Below are 21,995 nucleotides of genomic sequence, written 5' to 3' on the forward strand. Positions count from 1 at the left end.
TCTACAGTACTACTGCCAAGAGATGAGCTATAGGTGTACCTACCATAGGAGTCTCCTCGAAGCCTTCCATTGACTATGTACATACCCAGCGTGCGACAGAGCTGCAGGAGTTGTGACCCGTTTTTGTTGATTATGTTGTCATAGTTGTGCCTGGGGGGCATATGTGGGAGGGAATGCTGTCACCTGCAGGCAGGTGTTTGTCCCCCTGTGTGCTGAGGGTGTCAGGTTCTTGTCCGGTTCTGGCATTTAAGTCGCCACAGACTAGTACATGTCCCTGGGCCTGGAAATGATTGATTTCCCCCTCCAGGATGGAGAAGCTGTCTTCATTAAAGTAATGGGATTCTAGTGGGGGGATATAGGATATAGGATATCTCTCTCTCTGTCTCTCTCTCTCTCTGTCTCAACCACTAACTGTATGATTGTATGGTGTCCCCAGGGTGGTAAAGGGGAGCTGGGGGAGAAGGGTGACTCTGGCCCCTCCGGAGCAGCAGGACCTGCAGGAGTCAGAGGCACGGCAGGGGAGGACGGACCTAAAGGAAACCCTGTGAGTAGATCTCTATTTAGGCCACTTATCTGCTAGTCACAAGTCCTTTAGGCCACTCATCCTCTCCCAACTGGTTTCTTGAGTTGGTGGCAGACCAATGCATTAGATTAATCTCAAGCAATGCTGCTGAAACTAACATTCATTGGTAAATGACCACTCCCGGTCCTCTGTTAGGGGCCCATTGGATTCCCAGGAGATTCTGGACCCCCTGGAGAAGCAGGGGTCAATGTGAGTACAGCACCTGTAGAACCAAGTAATACAAAACTTGTACTGTTTTTGAATTGCATTTAAAATGTTGACAGCAGTAGATGACTGATTCTTCTGTTCCTCCTCTAAATGTGTGTTTCTGTTTGGAACAGGGAGTTGACGGTGGACCGGGAGCCAAGGGAGACAGCGGTGATCCTGGGAAAGCCGTAAGTACAGTACAGCATTTACATCACACAGGAATTCATACGAACAGCATACACATGTGTAACTGTGTATGTTCTCTGCGCTCATTCAACAGTATCACATACATAAAGTGTATGCATACCAAAGATATAGTATCACCTTTTTGCTTTGTCACATACAGAGAGGCTTGACTTATTCATGGATATGCTGTGGTTTATTCCCTGTGTCTTTTAGACTGTGTGTGGTTGTGTTTCAACTCTGACCCTTTTTTCTGCTGTCCTCAGGGACCCCCAGGAGCCTCTGGAGAACCGGGCCCTTCAGGGCCCCCCGGGAGAAGGGTGAGTGTTGATGTGTGTGAGAGAGAGAGAGTATGTTTGTGGGGCTTGCGTGCAAGCCTTTATTGTTGTATATTTCTACAGACTCAGATCTTCAGGGATTTTATTGACCTCTATCTGTTTTAGGGGAACAAAAGCAGTGTAAGGCTTTTAAGCACTCACTCGGGTATCGTCCCCAGCAGCTGAAACTCTGTCCTCACGTTCCCCCACCTCTCTCTCTCTCTCTCTCTCTCTCTCTCTCTCTCTCTCTCTCTCTCTCTCTCTCTCTCTCTCTCTCTCTCTCTCTCTCTCTCTCTCTCTCTCTCTCTCTCTCTCTCTCTCTCTCTCTCTCTCTCTCTCTCTCTCTCTCTCTCTCTCTCGCTCTCTCTCCAGGGCCACTTGGGAGCTGCTGGAAAAGAAGGGAAACAAGGAATGAAGGGAGCAAAGGTAAACATGTTTGGAACATTCAACTCATTAATGAAATATGAAGAAAATAAATCCCCCAAAAGAAAAGGCTACTGCATTGTACACCACACATGTCAGTTTTACTCCGTTTTGTTTTCCTCACCACCCTGTCACTCTGTTCCTCTCTCTCATTCCTTTAGGGGACCAATGGGGTTGAGGGTCTGGTGGGGAAGAAAGGGCCAGTGGGGCCCCAGGGACATTCAGGGAAGCCTGGCCCAGAGGGCCTCCGAGGGATCCCAGGCCCCGGGGTGAGTCCCCCTCTCCTCTCCTCTCCTTACTCTAATTTTAAACAGACATCTCCATCTACTGTAGCCTGTGGCTCTGCTGCTCCCCTCATCATGTTGCCCTAATTAGTTTAGTATAAACTGTCATTCGTTTACTATCAACATGCAGTTGCTTGAGGTGCATCTCAGTACAACCAGCAACAAGGCTTGGGGACATGTTGTCGTATGACCTTCAGTAACCCCAGTCAATGCTGGAGCCCTTCACTAATTGATTAACCCCTATTTGTGTTTTCATTTGCAGGGTGAGCAAGGGTTAAACGGCCCCCCAGGCCAGACGGGACCCCCTGGACCCATGGTAAGATCCCCATGCATATTACATGTTCATATGTCAACCTACTGTACTGTTATTGCCTCTCTTCCACATAACATATGGTAGGTAGCCTTGATAGGGTCAATTCCAGTGATATGTCCATTATATTTTTTAACCCATGTGTAACCATGTAGTGTAAATGTGATCCTGTGTTGTTCCCAGGGACCCCCAGGACTGCCAGGTTTGAAAGGAGACCTGGGCAGGAAGGGAGATAAAGGTCACGATGGTCTGATCGGTCTGATCGGACCTCCAGGAGAGCTGGGAGAGAAGGGAGACAGAGGCCTGCCCGGAAATCAGGGCACACAAGGAACCAAAGGAGACGGGGGTAAGGGTGGCCTCCCTGGCCCCACCGGCCCCCCAGGACCCCCGGGACTTTCTGTAAGTGCCCCCTCCTCCTCAGTCCCCCCACCCCACTCAACTCTTCATAGTTGGCTTTGTTTTACTCTGATATGACTTTTCCTATTTCAAAATGACCTCTCCTCCCCTGTTAGGGTGCAGTTGGTGAGAGAGGATCCAAAGGAGACCTGGTGAGTCCAGTCACCTGACTGTAGCTCCACATTGTCATTCCTCTCCGTACTCACCAGCCTATAGCTAGCAGCTGCCAGGAGCATATGCTGCCAGACAAGCCGTTATCACGCCTTGCCAAATGAACCATCGTTCAGATTCATTTTATACATTGTGCTTTTTAGATGTATTTTGGCCTTAAAAGTGAGCCCATACAGTGATGTGTTGTTCCTGTGGGTAGAGTGTATTTTAATAGGATATAGTGGTGCGGTGTGATGTTGTGAAAAGTACCACAGTGTGTCATGTAGAGAGCAGGGGCTTTGGCCACAGACTGCTGATGCACAGAGCTGGATAATCCTATAAACCCTTGAACCATATCTGCCAGGATCAAAGAGGGATTTGGCAAACCAGTGTGAGAATCGCTCCAGGTGACAGGAGGATTGATGCAGGATTTTGTTCCACTCTTTTCTTCAGGGCGCCATCGGACCCCAAGGAGACACTGGCCCCGCCGGATCCCCCGGACCCCCCGTAAGTCCTCCACACACACACCTCCCCACCTCCACACTTCTCACACACCCCACCTTTCTCTTTCTGTTTCTCTCCTTCCCCTCTTTTCCATCCCATTACCTGTTGTTGTTCAACCACACACACCTCCACGCCTCTCCTTCCCCCCCCATCTTTGCCTCTTTTGTTCTGCCTCTCCCAGTCACTGTTATTTCTTGTCATCTGTCTTCCACTTGTGTTCCTTCCCTCCAGGGTCCGCCTGCCACCATGGTCCAGCCGCTGCCTATCAGAGACCACGAGGGCCGGAGGAAGAGGAAGAGGCACTCTAGGATGGTCCAAGGAGGCGCAGCTCCCTACGAGGAGGCAGAGATGAAGATGGATCTGGAGCAGAAGGTGTTCCTGCAGGCAGACCAGCCCATGCTGGAGGAGGCCGAGGGCATGGAGGAGGTGTTTGCCTCCCTCACCTCCATGAAGACAGAGGTGGAGCTGATGAGGAAGCCCCTGGGGACCTTTGAGAGCCCCGCCCGCACCTGCAAGGAGCTCATGATGATCCAGCATGGCTACAGAGACGGTCAGCACATCACCTCATCACCCTCGTATCACACAGATCTCCCTTCATCACCCTGCATTGGCACTCTTATTGACGTGAACATGTACAGTGCCTATAGAAAATCAGAATTTGTTCCACATTTTGTTCCACAAAGTGGGATTGAAATAGATTTAATTGTATTTTTTTTGTCATTGATCTACACAAAATACTCAATATACTATTTTTTGTTGACAATTGATCATTTTTTATAACTAAAATATAGTCGCGTAAGTATTCAGCTCCTTTGTTCAGGCAAGCCTAAATGAGCTCAGAAGTCATATTTGACTTAACAAATCACATAATTAGTTATATGGACTCACTGTGTGTGAAATAATGTCTAACCCTTCCTCTGTCCCCCATACAAACAACATCCGTAAGGTCCCTCGGTCAGGTATTGAATTTCAGCCACAGATTCAACTACAAAGACCAGGGAGCTTTTCGAACGCCTCATAAAGAAGGGCAGTGATTGGTAGATGCATAACAATAACAAATCAGACATTGAATATCTCTTTAAGCATGATCAAGTTAATAATTATGCTGTGGATGATGTATTAAACCACTCAGACACATGAAAAAATACATTCTGTCTTCTGAACTGAGCTGCAAGACAGTAAGGAAACTGATCAGGGACGTCACCATTAGGCCATTGGAGATTTTAAAACAGCTACAGAGTTCAATGGCTGTGAAGATGGACTGAAGATGGATCAACAACATTGTAGGAACTTCACAATACTGACCTAAATGACAGAGTGAAAAGAAGAATACAAATATTCCAAAACATGCATACGTATGCAACAAAGCACTAAAGTAATACTGCAAAAAACAGCAAAGGAATACACTTTTTTTGGCCTAAATGCAAAGCCTTATGTTTGGGGAAAATCCAACACAATACATTACTGAGTCACTGCCTCCGTATTTTCAAGCATGGTGGTGGCTGCATCATGGTATGGGTATGCTTGACATTGGCAAAGACTTGGGAGTTTTTCAGGATGAAAAGAAACAGGATGAAGCACAGGGAAATGCCTAGAGGAAAACCTGCTTCAGTCTGCTTTACACCAGACACTGGGAGAGCAACTCACCTTTCAGCAGAACAATAACCTATAACACAAGGCCAAATCTACACCGGAGTTGCTTACTAAGAAGACAGTGGCCAAGTTACAGTTTTGAGTTAAGTCTGCTTGAAAATCTATGCCAACACTTGAAAATGACTTTCTAGCCATGATCCCCAACAGAGTTGACAGAGCTTGAAGCAGTTTGAAAAGAATAATGGGAAAATATTGCACAATCCAGGTGTGTAAAGCTTTTCTGAGACTTACCCAATAAGACTAAGAGCTGTAATCACTGCCAAATGTGTTTATAACATGTGTTGATTCTGAGGAGTGCATATTTATCTAATCAAGTTATATTAGTGTTTTCTTTTTCATTATTCTTAAAAATATATATAAATAATTGTTATTTCACTTTGACATTACAGAGTATTTCAAAATCCATTTGAATCCCACTTTTTAACACAACTGAATGTGAAGAAATCCAAAGGAGGATGTAGACTTTCTATAGGCACTGTGTTTGATTGAGCAAATGAGCCACCAAATCCTCCAATAGCCAGTATAATTACCTGTTACATCATACATGCTCAACGATTTCATGTCTTCCCCTTTCTCTTGCCTGATCTGCTGTCCCGTATGAAATGACACCGCTGTCTCTGTCTCCGTACATTCCGTACCTGTCCCAGGTGACTACTGGATCGACCCCAACCAGGGATGTCACAGGGACTCCATCAAGGTCTTCTGTAACTTCACCGCTGAGGGAGAGACCTGCCTCTACCCTGACAAGAGGATTGAAACTGTGAGTCTCAAACTATCTTGATGTCTGCTCTCATCAAACTAACTAGAACATTGTAGCAGTGTACAGTACATATTCACTGGCCTCAGACCCAATGGTGTCTTACAGATGCCCTATCTTGATTTGACCCTGTTTTTCACAGCAGGAAAATAATCCAGCATCAATAGGATATGTGAATTATTATGTGGATTATAATTCATTTTTCAGGGGTTGATATATTGTCTGTTACATTTTCCATAATGGAAAATCAATTTTAAAGTGGAAATCACAAACTTTAGAAGCCTTTTAAAACCTTTAATACACTACAATTGATATTTCCCGCTGTGCAGGAACATTCTCCGCAACAACAGAGTGATCAAATTAAGATACCAGATCTGCACATCCTCAGAAGCCTGTGTTACAGAGGCTCCTTGTTTCCTTCTCTATTCCTGTGAACAGGTGAAGCTAGCAGCCTGGAACAAAGAGAAACCAGGGAGCTGGTTCAGCCAATACAGGAAAGGCAAACAGGTACTGACCACTTTCAACTGCTGCCGTTCATTTAAATGTTTCCAAACACCAGGTAGATTATATTCATTTAAAGGGAGTGCATTTGAATAATAATCATGTGTATAATTGAGTAGATGTGCATGTGTGTGAGCATGTGCGTGATTGAACCCACTGTCCAATAGAGTGTTGATGTATGTGCCCATGTATGATACCTGTGTCTTCTGCCTGCAGTAGTGAGTGAGTCACGCAGAGCCTCTGGCAGCAGTGGGCTCTCATTGAAGAGCATTCAGAGCTTTGAGCACTGGTCTTTCATGTGCACCTGACCAGACATCTCTTAACACAGAAAGATAATCACTTCTCTCCCAGTCCAATCCCTTTCACTGACTCTTTCACACCCACGCCATTGTGTCCTTTTCTCTCTCTCTCTCTCTCTCTCTCTCTCTCTCTCTCTCTCTCTCTCTCTCTCTCTCTCTCTCTCTCTCTCTCTCTCTCTCTCTCTCTCTCTCTCTCTCGTTCTTTCTATCTCTTTCTTTCTCTCCCTCCCACTAACTCTCTATTTCTCTCCAACTCTCTTATTCTGACTCTCTAGGTGAATTACTGTGACCTTTGTCCCCTCCTCTCCTGTTACATTATTAATGAAACACGGGTTGTGAGATTTCTAAGAGAGAGAGAAGGTTCATGGTAATACAATTGGTCCTAGCGTTCCTCTGTTCACCAGGGTGGATACAGTGCTTTGTCGCCAGCATTAACTCTATCAGCTTGGTTTTGTGCCAGCATTAACTTTGTCAGCTTGGTTTTGTGCCAGCATTAACTCTGTCAGTTTGATATTTTGTGCCAGCATTAACTCTGTCAGCTTGGTTTTGTGCCAGCATTAACTCTGTCAGCTTGGTTTTGTGCCAGCATTAACTCTGTCAGCTTGGTTTTGTGCCAGCATTAACTCTGTCAGCTTGGTTTTGTGCCAGCATTAACTCTGTCAGCTTGGTTTTCCTGCCCAGGTTATTTGGTCATGAAAAACTCCTGGGCCTAGCCATTATAGATTGGATGTATATAGTGCTTTACCAGATGCTCTACTACAAATGCATTGGTACTGCTATTTGGTTTGGACATTTGATATGTGACTGAAATGGTCATTGAGAGTTGTTTCTTTCCTCTGGTCCAGTTCTCATGCAGTGACTCTGATGGGAGCCCGGTTGCTTCAAGTGGTCCATATTAATATGTGGTTCATATCTGGTCTAGTTCTAATTCAGTGACTCTGATATGTTGTGTATCTCTGGTCCAGTTCCAGTACAATGACTCTGATATGCTGTGTATCTCTGGTCCAGTTCCAGTACAATGACTCTGATATGTTGTGTATCTCTGGTCCAGTTCCAGTACAATGACTCTGATATGTTGTGTATCTCTGGTCCAGTTCCAGTACAATGACTCTGATATGTTGTGTGTCTCTGGTCCAGTTCCAGTACAATGACTCTGATATGCTGTGTGTCTCTGGTCCAGTTCCAGTACAATGACTCTGATATGTTGTGTATCTCTGGTCCAGTTCCAGTACAATGACTCTGATATGTTGTGTATCTCTGGTCCAGTTCCAGTACAATGACTCTGATATGTTGTGTATCTCTGGTCCAGTTCCAGTACAATGACTCTGATATGTTGTGTATCTCTGGTCCAGTTCCAGTACAATGACTCTGATATGTTGTGTGTCTCTGGTCCAGTTCCAGTACAATGACTCTGATATGCTGTGTGTCTCTGGTCCAGTTCCAGTACAATGACTCTGATCCAGTTCCAGTACAATGACTCTGATATGCTGTGTGTCTCTGGTCCAGTTCCAGTACAATGACTCTGATATGCTGTGTGTCTCTGGTCCAGTTCCAGTACAATGACTCTGATATGCTGTGTGTCTCTGGTCCAGTTCCAGTACAATGACTCTGATATGCTGTGTGTCTCTGGTCCAGTTCCAGTACAATGACTCTGATATGCTGTGTGTCTCTGGTCCAGTTCCAGTACAATGACTCTGATATGCTGTGTGTCTCTGGTCCAATTCCAGTACAATGACTCTGATATGCTGTGTTTCTCTGCTCCAGTTCCAGTACAATGACTCTGATATGCTGTGTGTCTCTGGTCCAGTTCCAGTACAATGACTCTGATATGCTGTGTGTCTCTGGTCCAGTTCCAGTACAATGACTCTGCTATGCTGTGTTTCTCTGGTCCAGTTCCAGTACAATGACTGATATGCTATGTGTCTCTGGTCCAGTTACTGTACAGTGACTCTGATGGGAACCCGGTCCACGTGGTCCAGCTGACCTTCCTGAAACTGCTGAGTGCCACGGCCAGACAGACATTCACCTACTCCTGCCAGAACTCTGCCGGCTGGTTCGACAGCACCACCCGCAGCCACCAACACGCCATACGCTTCCGGGGCAGCAACGACGAGGAGATGAGCCAGGCCAAGAACCCATTCATCCAGGCAACACACGACGGCTGCCAGGTAGGTGCCATGCAGAGACAAAGGAAAATGAATGAATGACTGAATGAATGTAATTGGTGCTAATGTTTTGACCAATGCTAATGTTTTGACCAATGCTAATGTTTTGACCAATCCTAATGTTTTGACCAATGCTAATGTTTTGACCAATGGTAATGTTTTGACCAATGCTAATGTTTTGACCAATGCTAATGTTTTGACCAATGCTAATGTTTTGACCAATACTAATGTTTTGACCAATACTAATGTTTTGACCAATGCTAATGTTTTGACCAATGCTAATTTTTTGACCAATGCTAATTTTTTGACCAATGCTAACATTTTGACTAATGTTTTGTCAGCTGCTGTTTGATTCGATAAGGCCATGCAGCTGGTCACGATCAGTTCATCATATTATATCTGAGTATGGCATAGATAGGATTGGAGTTGGAATGAAATCTAGCAAGTTAGCAGGCACAGTGTATCCTCAACTCTGCTGCCTTTTTCTTTGTCTCTGGTGTAGTTCCGTAAGGGACAGGAGCGGACAGTCCTGGAGATCGACTCCCCCAGAGCAGAGCTGCTGCCAGTCATAGACGTGGCCCCCTCAGACTTTGGAAGCAGCAACCAAAAGTTTGGCTTCCACGTGGGACCAGTATGTTACAACGGTTAACTAACGTTGTCTCAACCAACCAAGGAATGACCGGAACTGACCTGCACAACAACTTACCAATGAAAGAAACTGGACTTCACTGTTGTTTCCACACGCAATATTTATTATTATATGTCCGTATATGTGGTGGGTTTGTGGCATATGTTATATGACTCTCAACAACCAATGGGACACGAGGTTTCCTTGTTTCTGCGACAATAACAACCAATGGCGAGTAGATGAGCAAAGGCAAGGAGGAACAAAGCACATGTATCAAAGGGAATTCATCCAATTAGATATATTTAATGTGTAGTGTTTTTCTTTATCGTCATTCTTTTCATCGCTCACCTTTTGAGTGTGCTGTAATTAGATCCGCTAGAAGTAGTCTCTTGTTCCACTTGACAACAACCAATTTAAAAAGACAGGCAGATCCCTCCCATGTTGAGGCATGGGGTTAGCCTGTCATCTGTGGTATGGGTCAGTTGAGTGGCACTGTCTTTGTCAGGCCTGGGATGCAGATGAGACGAGTTGCTACCTGAGGGATTATGATGAAAGTGGAGTGGAATTGGCCGGAGACACTATCTGGCATACTCATTAGCATGCCTGTATTGCAGTAGGATAATATCATATTGCAGTATAAGGACATCAGTTCTTGTTAACTGGTGGTGTACCTCAGTATCGACGGTTGTAGGATCTTAATTTGAGCCAGTTTGCTACAGCAGGAAAATAATCCTGCAGCAACAGGAAATGTGAATTATTATGTGGATTATAATGAATGGACATTTTTGTTGGAGTTGCTGCATTTTTCATAAGGGAAAATCAAGTCTGAAATTTCAAAGTAAAAATTACAAATACACCACAAGAATTACATTTCAAATTAAAGATCCTACATCGGTAGCATGTCAATTCCCTACTAGTCTATTTCATCTGTCAACATTCCCTGTGTTAGTTAGAAGGTTGAATATACTGTATAATGGAAATGATATATTTGCTCAGTGCTTACCCTTCAACTGCAGATGACTCACTGAATGACCTTGAGAAGTGCACACAATACCATGTTACTAGTAGTCTATTGAGCCCAATGGTTACTTGAATGGAGAAGGTTGCTTTCCTTATTGGACTGGTTTACTCTGCACGCCTGTTGATAATATGACTTTCCGGCCTTCCATGTTTTCATTTTCTATTTGTGCCAGTTTGGCGTCCATTTTGTTACAGAAAACAAGCGTTCTGTATTCTGGGCCTTAATGGTTGAGCTGGAGCTGTTTCAGCCTGAGAATGAGTTTCAGAGCATGTTGTTCTTGAAGAGGATATTAACAGTGTTTTCTCCAGTCCTCCGTTTGTCTGTTACATCAAGGAGCATTTCACATGTCGTTGTTTTCAAGCATCTTTTAGAAAGTACCATTATTAGCCACTGTCCTGTTCTCCACCTCAGTCATGTATTTGTTTATTTGTTTTCCATGCGAATTCATTTTTATGATGTATTTCGTTATGCTGTGTGGTGCTAGAGAAAATGTTTTTGTTTTGTGTCAACTACGTTTGTGTTGTTGTGTGTCTTGAGGCAGGAGGAGAGAGAAAGGGTGCAAGTTATTGGTGCTGCAAAAGCCGTGCATGATGGGTAAGGAATGCTCTCTGAGCCAGGGAGTATCGTATCGTACTGTAGGACTGGACACTACAGTAGACACACTCTAACCTGCTGTATGGTAGGCAGGTTACAGTACCAGAGGTAGGTTAGGGGTATGTTCCACGTTTTCGCTTTAAGCGTTAAAACTCCCAAGACAGCCGTTGTTACAACGTAGTGCCTTACATCTCTCCAACATCTCTCCAACAACCTGCAGGCTGGTCTCCCAGCCTGTGTACATAAACAGTACTGGCAGTTTATCAGCGTACTCCTCCTCACACTGTCTTTTAGTATTTAAACAATTCAGTACAATAAAATCCCCCGCCCCGTCCTGCCACACCCTGTGTATAGTATCTGTCCTACTCGTTTTATATACTGTACAGTTATTCAAAGGACTTGAGTATGATTAATAATCTGTTGCCTGAATGAAAATGTGTTTGTGAAAAGTGATAAGCGAATAAAAAAAACTATTTTAAAAAGACTGGGCTGTATCTGGGAGAGGGAAAGAGAGAGAGAGAGAGAGTTGTTTGTATCGGCCTCTCACCACTCAGTGTAATAGACAAACAAGTCTCTTCATTACCGCCTAGTTCTGCAACATTCACTCAATGAGCCCGCAATCAACATCCCACCACAGCAGATGTAATCAACTCTGATTGGATTCCCAGTTCATTTATTTCAATTAGCTGGTGTTTCATTCCTCCAGAGGGAAACAGAGGAGAGACGCTAGCCAGGGAGGGAGGGAAGGAGGAGAGCGTTAATGAAACAGTTCTGGATAAGGACCACAGCTATTGAGATTTGCCCAGAACTGTCCAGTGTGTGTGTGTGTGTGTGTGTGTGTGTGTGTGTGTGTGTGTGTGTGTGTGTGTGTGTGTGTGTGTGTGTGTGTGTGTGTGTGTGTGTGTGTGTGTGTGTGTGTGTGTGTGTGTGTGTGTGTGTGTGTGTGTGTGTGTGTGAGAGAGAGAGAGAGAGAGAGAGAGAGAGAGAGAGAGAGAGAGAGAGAGAGAGAGAGAGAGAGAGAGAGAGAGAGAGAGAGAGAGAGAGAGAGAGAGAGAGAGAGAGAGAGAGAGAGAGAGAGAGGGAGAGAGAGAGAGAGGGATAGAGGGGGCAGAAAGGAGGATACACAGAACAGACACAGACATAGTACATGCTGTCTCTCTCTCTCTTTCTCTCTCTCTCCCTCTCTCTCTCTCTCTTTCTCACACACACACACGCACGCACGCACGCACACACACACACACACACACACACACACACACACACACACACACACACACACACACACACACACACACACACACACACACACACACACACACACACACACACACACACACACACACACACACACACACACACACACACACACACACACACACACACACGTTCTATCACATAACCAAAGAGCAAGTCCACCAGTCCCCTATGGGGCCTAGTCCTCAAGGTTAACGTCAATGCAGAATAAAGGTTACAGTACATTTCTCTCCTTTCTGCTCTCTTCAACTCAATTGAATTTTAACCACAGTGTAAGTTCCTGGCTGGGAAAGGTCAGGCCTAGCTGCTTCCTCAGAATTATGATCAAGCAAAGTACATCATGCCCATCATGCCAATGCTCTCTCTCTCTCTCTCTCTCTCTCTCTCTCTCTCTCTCTCTCTCTCTCTCTCTCTCTCTCTCTCTCTCTCTCTCTCTCTCTCTCTCTCTCTCTCTCTCTCTCTCTCTAGAATGAATCACTATGCTGTAGGATCTGGGAAGAATGAATCACTATGCTGTAGAATCTGGGAAGAATGAATCACTATGCTGTAGAATCTGGGTAGAATGAATCACAATGCTGTAGGATCTGGGTAGAATGAATCACTATGCTGTTGAATCTGGGTACGATGAATCACTATGCTGTTGAATCTGGGTACAATGAATCACTATGCTGTATGATATGGGTAGAATGAATCACAATGCTGTAGGATCTGGGTAGAATGAATCACTATGCTGTTGAATCTGGGTACAATGAATCACTATGCTGTTGAATCTGGGTACAATGAATCACTATGCTGTATGATATGGGTAGAATGAATCACTATGCTGTTGAATCTGGGTAGAATTCATCACTATGTTGTTGAATCTGAGTAGAATTAATCACTATGTTGTTGAATCTGGGTACAATGAATCACTATTCTGTAGGATCTGGGTAGAATGAATCACTATGTTGTTGAATCTGGTGCTGCAGTTGGGTCTTTGTATCTCTGAGGTCCTCTATTCTCCCCAACCCATTGTCCATGTTGCTTTGTTGAGCAGAGAAGATAGTAAGATAGTATCTCCTGTACTCTATCTCTTTATCCCCTGTATCTATGTAGGACTATTTTGGTCTGACACCCTCTGATCTCTGGGCTCGCTTTGCTGTCCTGCGATCTGTACGTGCGATACTGACCTATATCTACGTATAGATCTGATGTGCTGTGATCTTTAGGCTTTGTATTAATCTGGATTTGTTCAACATTGTAAATGAGCCATGTTTCTCCTCTTGTATTTAGGTCCTGGAGTAGACTAATTCTCCAGTCCCTATAGCACACAGAGAATTAGTTTCAGTGCTACAGTAACAACATATTCTTTCATTCATCTCTTTCATTCTCTCTCCATCTCTCTTTCCCTCCATCTCTCACTAGTCTCACAACTCTATAGCTGGAGCTCGACTTCTCTTTCTCCCTCACTCCCTTTAACCATCTTTCCTTCTCCCGCTCTTTCCTCTCTCTCTCTCTCTCTCTCCTCTCTTTCCCAGCCCCCAGGTTTCCTCTCCTATGCGTCCCAGTGACGTTGATTGTAACTGGGCTGAACACGTCACCAAGTCAGTGTGAGAGATGAACATATTAAACAGGCATTTAGATTCATGAGAGAGTGAACACAGGGATATCTACATCTCCCGTAGACTCCTGGCTGTAACAGCTCTACCGATGCCACTACATCTTTCTGTTGTGTCACAATCCATAACTGTAAACATTATTTAGCCGCATCAGCGTTGTGTGACCATATGGATTGATTGGTTTCTTGTGAAAGCCCTACGTTTTGCGATACATATTTACCTATGTATGACTCTTCCTGTATATTTATATGCAAGCTGTATGTCAATATATAGGACTAATGACATCTCCAGGAGTTGTCTTTATCTGGTGTCTAGTACTGTCTTTTTGCTGGCTAGGGCCATGTACTTTAAGGGCTGCCTGTCTTCCCAGTGCCCTACTTGATGTGTGAACTGCTGACTGCTCATAACTTGCAGCTGATTGTTGACACATCGATCAGGATTAAGGGGCAGGGCAATTTGTGATTGTTGTTGTTTTTGTAATCAGTGGCTGTATTGGAGGGGGAGTGGTTTCTCCTCTCCTAGGCAATTAGCAATTAGTGTTTGTACTTCAGTCTCCCCTGTTTTCTCAGTGGCAGCAGAAAACAGCGGTCATGTCAGCGGTGGTCTCGTCATCAAAACTAAGACGGTTCTGACGAGTTGTTTTGTGGAGTTATTTAAGGAAGAAACGAGAGGAAGGCTCCACGACAATCTCTGACTTGAATATCTCACCTAGTTGTTTCCATATGATCTCATTTGGCAAATATGTGTTTGTTTGTATACCTGTTCACTCCTCTCCCTGTAGGCTTTTTATTTGATTTTTTTAATATGCTTTACAGACACTAACCACCCCTTGGCTGCAACCCTTCTAATATAGTGAAACCCTTCTAATATAGTGAAACCCTTCTAATTTAGTCTACCCTGCGCGCACAACCCATGTGGAATTCCTGGTCTCCAGCAGCGTCTGGAACTGCTGATCTGCGGCCAAGATCACCAAGTTCATCTCAGCCTATGCTGCCCTTCAGTCGGTAGACTTTTTGGCCCTGATAGAGAGACATGGATCACCCCAGAGAACACTGCTACTACAGCTGCTCTCTCTTAATCTGAGTACGTGTTTTCTCATAGGCCCGAGAGAATCTGGTCATCACGGGGGGGTGGCACAGGGCTCCTAAGTGGAGATTTGATATTTTCTCCCTCACTCACCTGTCCACCTCCTCATTTGAATTCCATGTTGTCCCTGTGTCTGCACCATGTACTCTCACTACTGGTGTCCCCTAGGGCTCGGTTCTAGGCCCTCTCTTCTTCTCTCTGTACCTTTGGCTCCATCATATCCTCACATGGTCTCTCCTATAATTGCTATGCGGATGACACTCGACTACTCCCCCCCCCCCCCCCCCCCCCCTTCTTACACCCAGGTGGAGACACCCATCTCTGCGTGCCTGGCAGATATCTCAACTTGGATGTCAGCACACCACCTCAAGATCAACCTCGACAAGATGGAGCTGCTCTTCCTCCCGGGGAAGGCCTGCCCGCTCAAAGAACTCTTCATCATGGTTGACAACTCTACGGTGTTCCCCTCCCAGAGTGCAAAGAACCTTGGCGTGACCCTGACAACCCTCTGTCTTTCTCTGCAAACATCAAAGCAGTGACCCGCTCCTGCAGGTTAATGCTCTACAACATCCGTAGAGTACGACCCTACCTCACACAGGAAGCAGCACAGGTCCTAATCCAGGCACCTGTCCTCTCCCGTCTGGACTACTGCAACTTGTTGTTGGTTGATCTCCCCGCTTGTGCCATCAAACCCCTGCAATTTATCCAGAACGCTGCAGCCCGCCTGTTTTTTACCTTCCCAGGTTCTCTCATGTCACCCCACTCCTCCACACACTCCACTGGCTTCGCATCCACTACAAGACCATGGTACTTGTCTACAGAGCAGCAAGAGGAACTGGCCCTCCCTATCTTCAGGCTTTGCTCAAATCCTACACCCCACCCCATAACTCTGTTCTGCCACCTCTGGTCTCTTGCCCCCCCTTTATGAACTGACACTCGCACTTGACTTTTTCTGACTTGGCTGATAGCTACTTAGAGGAAATGTACTTACTATGACTGAATCTACTTACTATGACTGCAATAACGTGGTTGTCTCACCTAGTTATCTTCAGATGAGCGCAATAACTGTCAGTTGCTCAGAGTCTGCTAAAATGTAAATGTAGGTATCCAGCACGTGTGTATGTATGCATGTGTGAATGTGACTGAGTGAACAAACGTGCACACATTAGTGTGCATGTGAGCGTTTCTCCTCCTACCGACACCCTTCCACAGCTTCTTTGTCTTCGGAAGAGGGGAGATTATTTCCGCAGATTCTCTTTTCCCATCAAAAGTGGTTATCGACAAAGCTAACATTAGTAAAGAATTGAAGGGAAGGTGGGAAGAGAAGGAGGGAGGGAAATATAATTATTCCCTAGGCGGAGGCGTCTGTAGAGCGGTGAGTAGCGGGGAGAGAGAGGCCCGGGTCCTGTGGCTGTCTGAAAGGGTGTCAGATGATTATCTGGGAGACAGAAGAGAGACCAGACACAGCCTTGGATCCCTCCACTATCCCCTCCCAACCCCCTCCCGCCCTTTGTCCTCCTTGCTGCATCACTCCTTCCACCGCCCCCCTGTCTCCTGTTTCAGCTCTCACCGCCCGTCTCCACTGTGTCATTCTCACTTAGTTTAGTCCTCAGTGCGTAGGACAGCGTCAGTTGTCCCAGCAGCGCTTCGCTCCCTCCACACACAGCCGAGGTAATCAGCAGACTCATATTACTACTAACCAGGGAGAGTGATGGGAGAATCACTCAGGCCAATTTAAGGGTGGACACAGCCTGTTCATAAAGGAGAAACATATTAATACACTGTAATGAACAAACCACACTCGTATCAGGAGCTGGAACAAATTGTCAGAATCGGTCACGGGGGATTGGTGTGTGAGTGTGTGTGTGTGTGTGTGTGTTAGAGAGACTCCATTGTCCATGAAGGACTCCACTGTTCAATAAATATGATTTGCACATAAATCATTGGCGGCAGGGAAGGAGAGAAGGGCAGATTGAATGTTATAATGATGAGTGTATAGTGGGGTCGTAGTCCACTTGTGTGTTGAGTCGGGAAGGAATCCTTTCCATTCGGCTCCTACAGTATATGAGCCTCTGAGTGACTCCTTTCCTCTGTGGAACGGAATGTAGTAGGATCCTCCTTTCTACCTCTCTCTCTCCTCTGCCCCCTCTCTTCATTCTTCACCCTTCTCTTTCCATCATCGCTCTCTCTCCCCCTCTCCTTCCCCCCTCTCCGCCTTACCCTCCTCTACCCACCTGTCTCTCTCCCTCTCTCCTCGCTCTCTCTTTCCCCTCCTTCTCTCCCAACTCTCTCTCAGGATGATCAACTTACCCTGTCCTGTAGTATCGGCTGCTTGACAAACGCTGACATGGTTGTTATTCTGTCGGATGAATCTAACATGGCAGCATTTCATGAACGCCCTGGACACATTTCACAAATCTTAGCTGGCCTCGCTGCTGACTAGATGTGAACTGCAGAGGAAGCAGGACCATTGTGTGAGCAGAACAGGACTGCCCTTCTCTCTGTCTGACTGCTGTGAGCCTCACCTAGTCTGAGTACAAAATGTCACCCTATCCCTTTAAAGTGCACTACCTTTGATGAGAGCCCTGGTCAAAAATAGTATGCTAAATAGGAAATAGGGTGCTATGTGGGATGCTGCCCTAGCCTCCGGTCAGTGGGTACGGAGCTGGGTTAAAAGACACTGGGCTGCTGAGAGCCTGGCTGGTGTTTTACTGCTATAGATGAAATGCATAGCTAGAGATAGCAGGGAGCTGAAGGTAATAATGAATGCTGTCAGTCCGACAGCACTGGGCTGTTTGTCATTTGAACAGTGCAGTAAGTGCCGCAGTGGTTTAATCAAAATGTTTATTCTGATAAATAGAAAAACTCCAGTGTCCTGTCTGTATTGTATATCTGGTTTGTTTGTGTACTAGATAGGGACTGGTTGTGAATTGATGTGTTCATTTGTTTCCCTCAGCTGCCTTTCAATAATTCAGCTCCAACCTAAGAAATAGAGCGGTGTAGTTTATATCTGAATCTGCTGTAGGAATATACTCTGCACGAACTCCCGTCCTATTACCCAGATCCATGTTTCACATACACTACATGTATGTACATAGTAGCAGTAAAGACATTAGACACAGACACACTATACATATATTCTAAAAAAATATATACATACATATGAAGAGGTAGTGTACACACACACACACACACACACACACACACACACACACACACACACACACACACACACACACACACACACACACACGCACACACACGCACACACACACACACACACACACACACACACACACACACACACACACACACACACACACACACACACACACACACACACACACACACACACACACACACACACACACACTGTCAGAAACAGTGGTCCATTAATCCCACTAGGGATGTCAGACACCTTTTACTCCCATGTGTCTGTTCCTTCAACAGATGAAAGTGCTGTGAGGATGTTCATGTGGAATGGCTCTGCTAGCTGAATAAACTACAACCCGGGTCTGGCCTACTGGGGTGTTGGGTAAGTACTTGGCTGAAGGGTGTGTTGGGTGTGTTGGGTGTGTTTTCTGGTTGTCGTCCGTAGTGTTTGAGCTGCTTGGTGAGATGCTGGAGAGTTAATGAGAAACTGGGGATTTCAGGTGCTGGCTGGCCCTGTGAGAGAGGAGAGATAGGATAGGAGAGGAGAAGTGAGGAGAGGAGAAGTGAGGAGAGGAGACGTAAGGAGAGGAATAGAGAAGTGAGGAGAGGAGAGGAGAGGAGAGGAAAAGAGAAGTGAGGAGAGTGAGAGGAGAGGAAAAGAGAAGTGAGGAGAGTAGAGGAGAGGAAAAGAGAAGTGAGGAGAGTAGAGGAGAGGAAAAGAGAAGTGAGGAGAGTAGAGGAGAGGAAAAGAGAAGTGAGGAGAGTAGAGGAGAGGAAAAGAGAAGTGAGGAGAGTAGAGGAGAGGAAAAGAGAAGTGAGGAGAGGAGAGGAAAAGAGAAGTGAGGAGAGTAGAGGAGAGGAAAAGAGAAGTGAGGAGAGTAGAGGAGAGGAAAAGTGAAGTGAGGAGAGTAGAGGAGAGGAAAAGAGAAGTGAGGAGAGGAGAGGAGAGAGGAAAAGAGTGAAGTGAGGAGGAGAGGAAAAGAGAGTGAGGAGAGGAGAGGAAAAGAGAAGTGAGGAGAGTAGAGGAGAGGAAAAGAGAAGTGAAGAGAGGAGAGGAAAAGAGAAGTGAGGAGAGTAGAGGAGAGGAAAAGAGAAGTGAGAAGAGGAGAGGAGGGGTGACTGGCAGGTCTCATTAATAGTGATGCTCAACAGCTGCTCATTAACTGCGAGACTGCCAGCTAGCAGACTGAAGGAGCACACAGACACACACACCTATCCATAGTCCCTTCATCTCCATCCCCTGTGCCTGCTCCACATCCCAGGTAGAACCACACCTGTGTGCCCACACACACACCAGGGCAGCCGCTTCATTGAATATGGAATGGCCTATCATGCCAGCTGTAGATTCTTAATAAAACTCTCATTGCAATAGGTAAGGGTATGCCTGGAAACCATTCCACATTCCCCTGCTAAGAATACCAAGTTAGTGAGCTGGCTGCTAGGGGACCATGCCTTCAGAGAGTAGTGTCTCTTCTCTGGTTAACAGACTCTGATGGAAGGAACCTTTTGGTTGTAATCGATGTAGAAGCAGAGGCATCCACCATGTAATTAAAGGCCCATTTGATCTCTAATAAAGCGTGCTGTCTGTCCCTCTCCCACCCAGGGGAGAGCAGAACCAGGGACAGGCATACCTTCATTACTACACAGCATGCTCTGCCTTGATGTCTGCCTCCTACAAACACTCACAAACACACATACTCATGACCATTAACATATACAGTACATGCGGCACACACTGTGAATCAACAGATCTCCATATCTCACATCTTCTCCAATCGTACACACACACATACACACACACACATACACATACACATACACATTCACATGTGAACACACACTATGAAAGAGAGAGAGAGAAAGTGGCTCTCCTGCAATGAGGCTGGGATTGATTCTAGTCACACAGAGCTGGGGCGAGATGAGCAGTCACTCTGAATAGGCCCGGCAGTCAAATAATACAGATACGAACATCAGAGGAATAATTGAAGAAAGTGTTTTATATGTAAAAGACAGAGAGGGATGAAGTGGAATTGAATCCCAGAGGAAATGAGGAGGGAGGTGTGTCCCAGGAGACAGACTCACAAAGGCTCTGGCATGTTTGAAGAAAATAGAGGATAATTAAAGTGGTCACTGCCTTCCACAGGCCAGGACAACACTCAATCTCTCTCTCTGTGTCTCCCTCTATGTCTGTCTCTCTCTCTCTCCCCCTCTTACTCTCCCACACACGCTCTACACACGCACAGCTGGTCCTCGCTCCAATGTCAACCCAGACCTCCATCTCCCTCGTCGCACACAGGATTTCACTCAGTCGTTCTACCACGTTCATCCTGATACGGCCCAATGCGTGAAAAGTAGCACTTCTCCTGACCCTTCCACCATCTGTCTCTGTGGCAACAGGTTTTGAAATGGGACTTGAACCCGTAGGCACACCATTGAGTAAACAATGGAAAAAAGTTTTCTGACTGAATCTCCCTCTTTTGCTGTCTCTCCCTCCCTCTCTCTCTCTCTCTCGTTCTTTCTTTCTCTCTCGCTGCATTCTATCAAGCGTGTCGGCATGACAACAACAGGTCTCCATGGCAACGGGGTGCCCAGGCGATCCCTGTGCTGCTGGTTATATACCAGTGCTCCAGGCCTCCCCCGGATCCTCTGCCTGGTGGGCTAGCCGCTCCAAATCAATCACTCACTCAAGGAACTCACTCAAGGCCAGAATAATGCATACATCACTCCTGTATGGCTCTGCTTTTTAAAGAGCCCAACCCATATAACCCATATTGCAAACAACCATTAGTGTAAAATGCATGTTTGCAAAGTCCCAAAGACATTTCAAACATAGAAAATAAATGACAATTTGAGTGTGGAGAAAACCCATGTGCCCAATGGTAAACATTTCCTACTCTTTCGCAGACCATCATTTAACCAAAACCCAATCTTCAACAAAAAACATTATCCCTGACTAATCCATATGACTAAATCAATGCCTTACAAAACCAATAATCAGTACAAAAGTCCTCCATGTGGTCCATTTAAACCCTTCAGATTCCCCAGCCTTCCTTTCCCATTACCATGGCATGTCCATTACTCTCCCCCGTGCCGCGTGTGGCCGACGCAGCCTGACAGGAGAGCACAAATAAATCCCATGTTCCTCTCTGTCCTTGTGCTCTGCTCAGTCGCCATAGATAATTTCTCCTGCGTCTTCCTCTCTCGCTCTCTCTCTTCCCCTCTCTCGTCCCCTGTGGTCCTTCTGTAGCTCAGTTGGTAGAGCATGGCGCTTGTAACGCCAGGGTAGTGGGTTCGACTCCCGGGATCACCCATACGTAGAATGTATGCACACATGACTGTAAGTCGCTTTGGATAAAAGCGTCTGCTAAATGGCATATATTATTATTATATTATTGCTCTCTCTCTTTACCTCTCTCGTCCCCCTGTCTCTCTTGCTCTCTCTCTTCCCCTCTCTCGTCCCCCTGTCTCTCTTGCTCTCTCTCTTCCCCTCTCTCGTCCCCCTGTCTCTCTTGGTCCCAGTGTATTGATTGGTCTCTGAGTGTACGGAGCAGGGAGATAAGATAAATACTCAGTCAGTGGTCATGAACAGCTCTCTGTCACCCTGACATGAAGGGAAGGATAATCATCTGCCAGCCATGAGAAAGAGCTCATAGCAATTGGAGCAATGAATGTTGAATGGGGAGGAGTTGGCTGAAGTATAAACAGATCTGCAACCAGTCTAAACCCCCTGACCTACATATTGCATATGTTCTTCAACGTGACTATTATTTCTGAATTAAGCCAGTCTTGTCCTGTCACTAACCCATTATGTTTGGTGTCTACACATCCTGGTATACAGTGATAATGTGCTTAAACAAGTGCTGTACTGTGCCCTCAGATGGTTGCCCTCAGATGGAGAATCACGAGCCACAATGTACTGTAGCATGTCAACATTACAGGTTTTTTTTCGA

At 45.8% G+C, this 21,995-nt stretch overlaps 1 protein-coding gene across 2 annotated transcripts in view; it reads left to right on the forward strand.

The window, feature by feature from the left end:
• LOC123999030 (collagen alpha-1(XI) chain-like) overlaps positions 1-11,436 on the forward strand; it is an 84,342-nt gene extending 72,906 nt beyond the window's left edge. For both annotated transcript variants that reach the window (XM_046304359.1, XM_046304360.1), the window contains 15 exons: positions 437-544; positions 719-772; positions 904-957; positions 1,219-1,272; positions 1,642-1,695; positions 1,854-1,961; positions 2,239-2,292; positions 2,470-2,685; positions 2,799-2,834; positions 3,286-3,339; positions 3,568-3,886; positions 5,637-5,749; positions 6,185-6,253; positions 8,481-8,714; positions 9,214-11,436. In XM_046304359.1, coding sequence (XP_046160315.1) covers positions 437-544; positions 719-772; positions 904-957; positions 1,219-1,272; positions 1,642-1,695; positions 1,854-1,961; positions 2,239-2,292; positions 2,470-2,685; positions 2,799-2,834; positions 3,286-3,339; positions 3,568-3,886; positions 5,637-5,749; positions 6,185-6,253; positions 8,481-8,714; positions 9,214-9,360 — 1,674 coding nt within the window. In that variant the 3' untranslated portion in view covers positions 9,361-11,436. The remainder of the gene's footprint in view (positions 1-436; positions 545-718; positions 773-903; positions 958-1,218; positions 1,273-1,641; positions 1,696-1,853; positions 1,962-2,238; positions 2,293-2,469; positions 2,686-2,798; positions 2,835-3,285; positions 3,340-3,567; positions 3,887-5,636; positions 5,750-6,184; positions 6,254-8,480; positions 8,715-9,213) is intronic.
• The last annotated feature ends 10,559 nt before the right edge of the window (positions 11,437-21,995 follow it).

The sequence above is a fragment of the Oncorhynchus gorbuscha genome, linkage group LG16 (assembly GCF_021184085.1).
Source record: "Oncorhynchus gorbuscha isolate QuinsamMale2020 ecotype Even-year linkage group LG16, OgorEven_v1.0, whole genome shotgun sequence".
Taxonomy (NCBI): domain Eukaryota; kingdom Metazoa; phylum Chordata; class Actinopteri; order Salmoniformes; family Salmonidae; genus Oncorhynchus; species Oncorhynchus gorbuscha.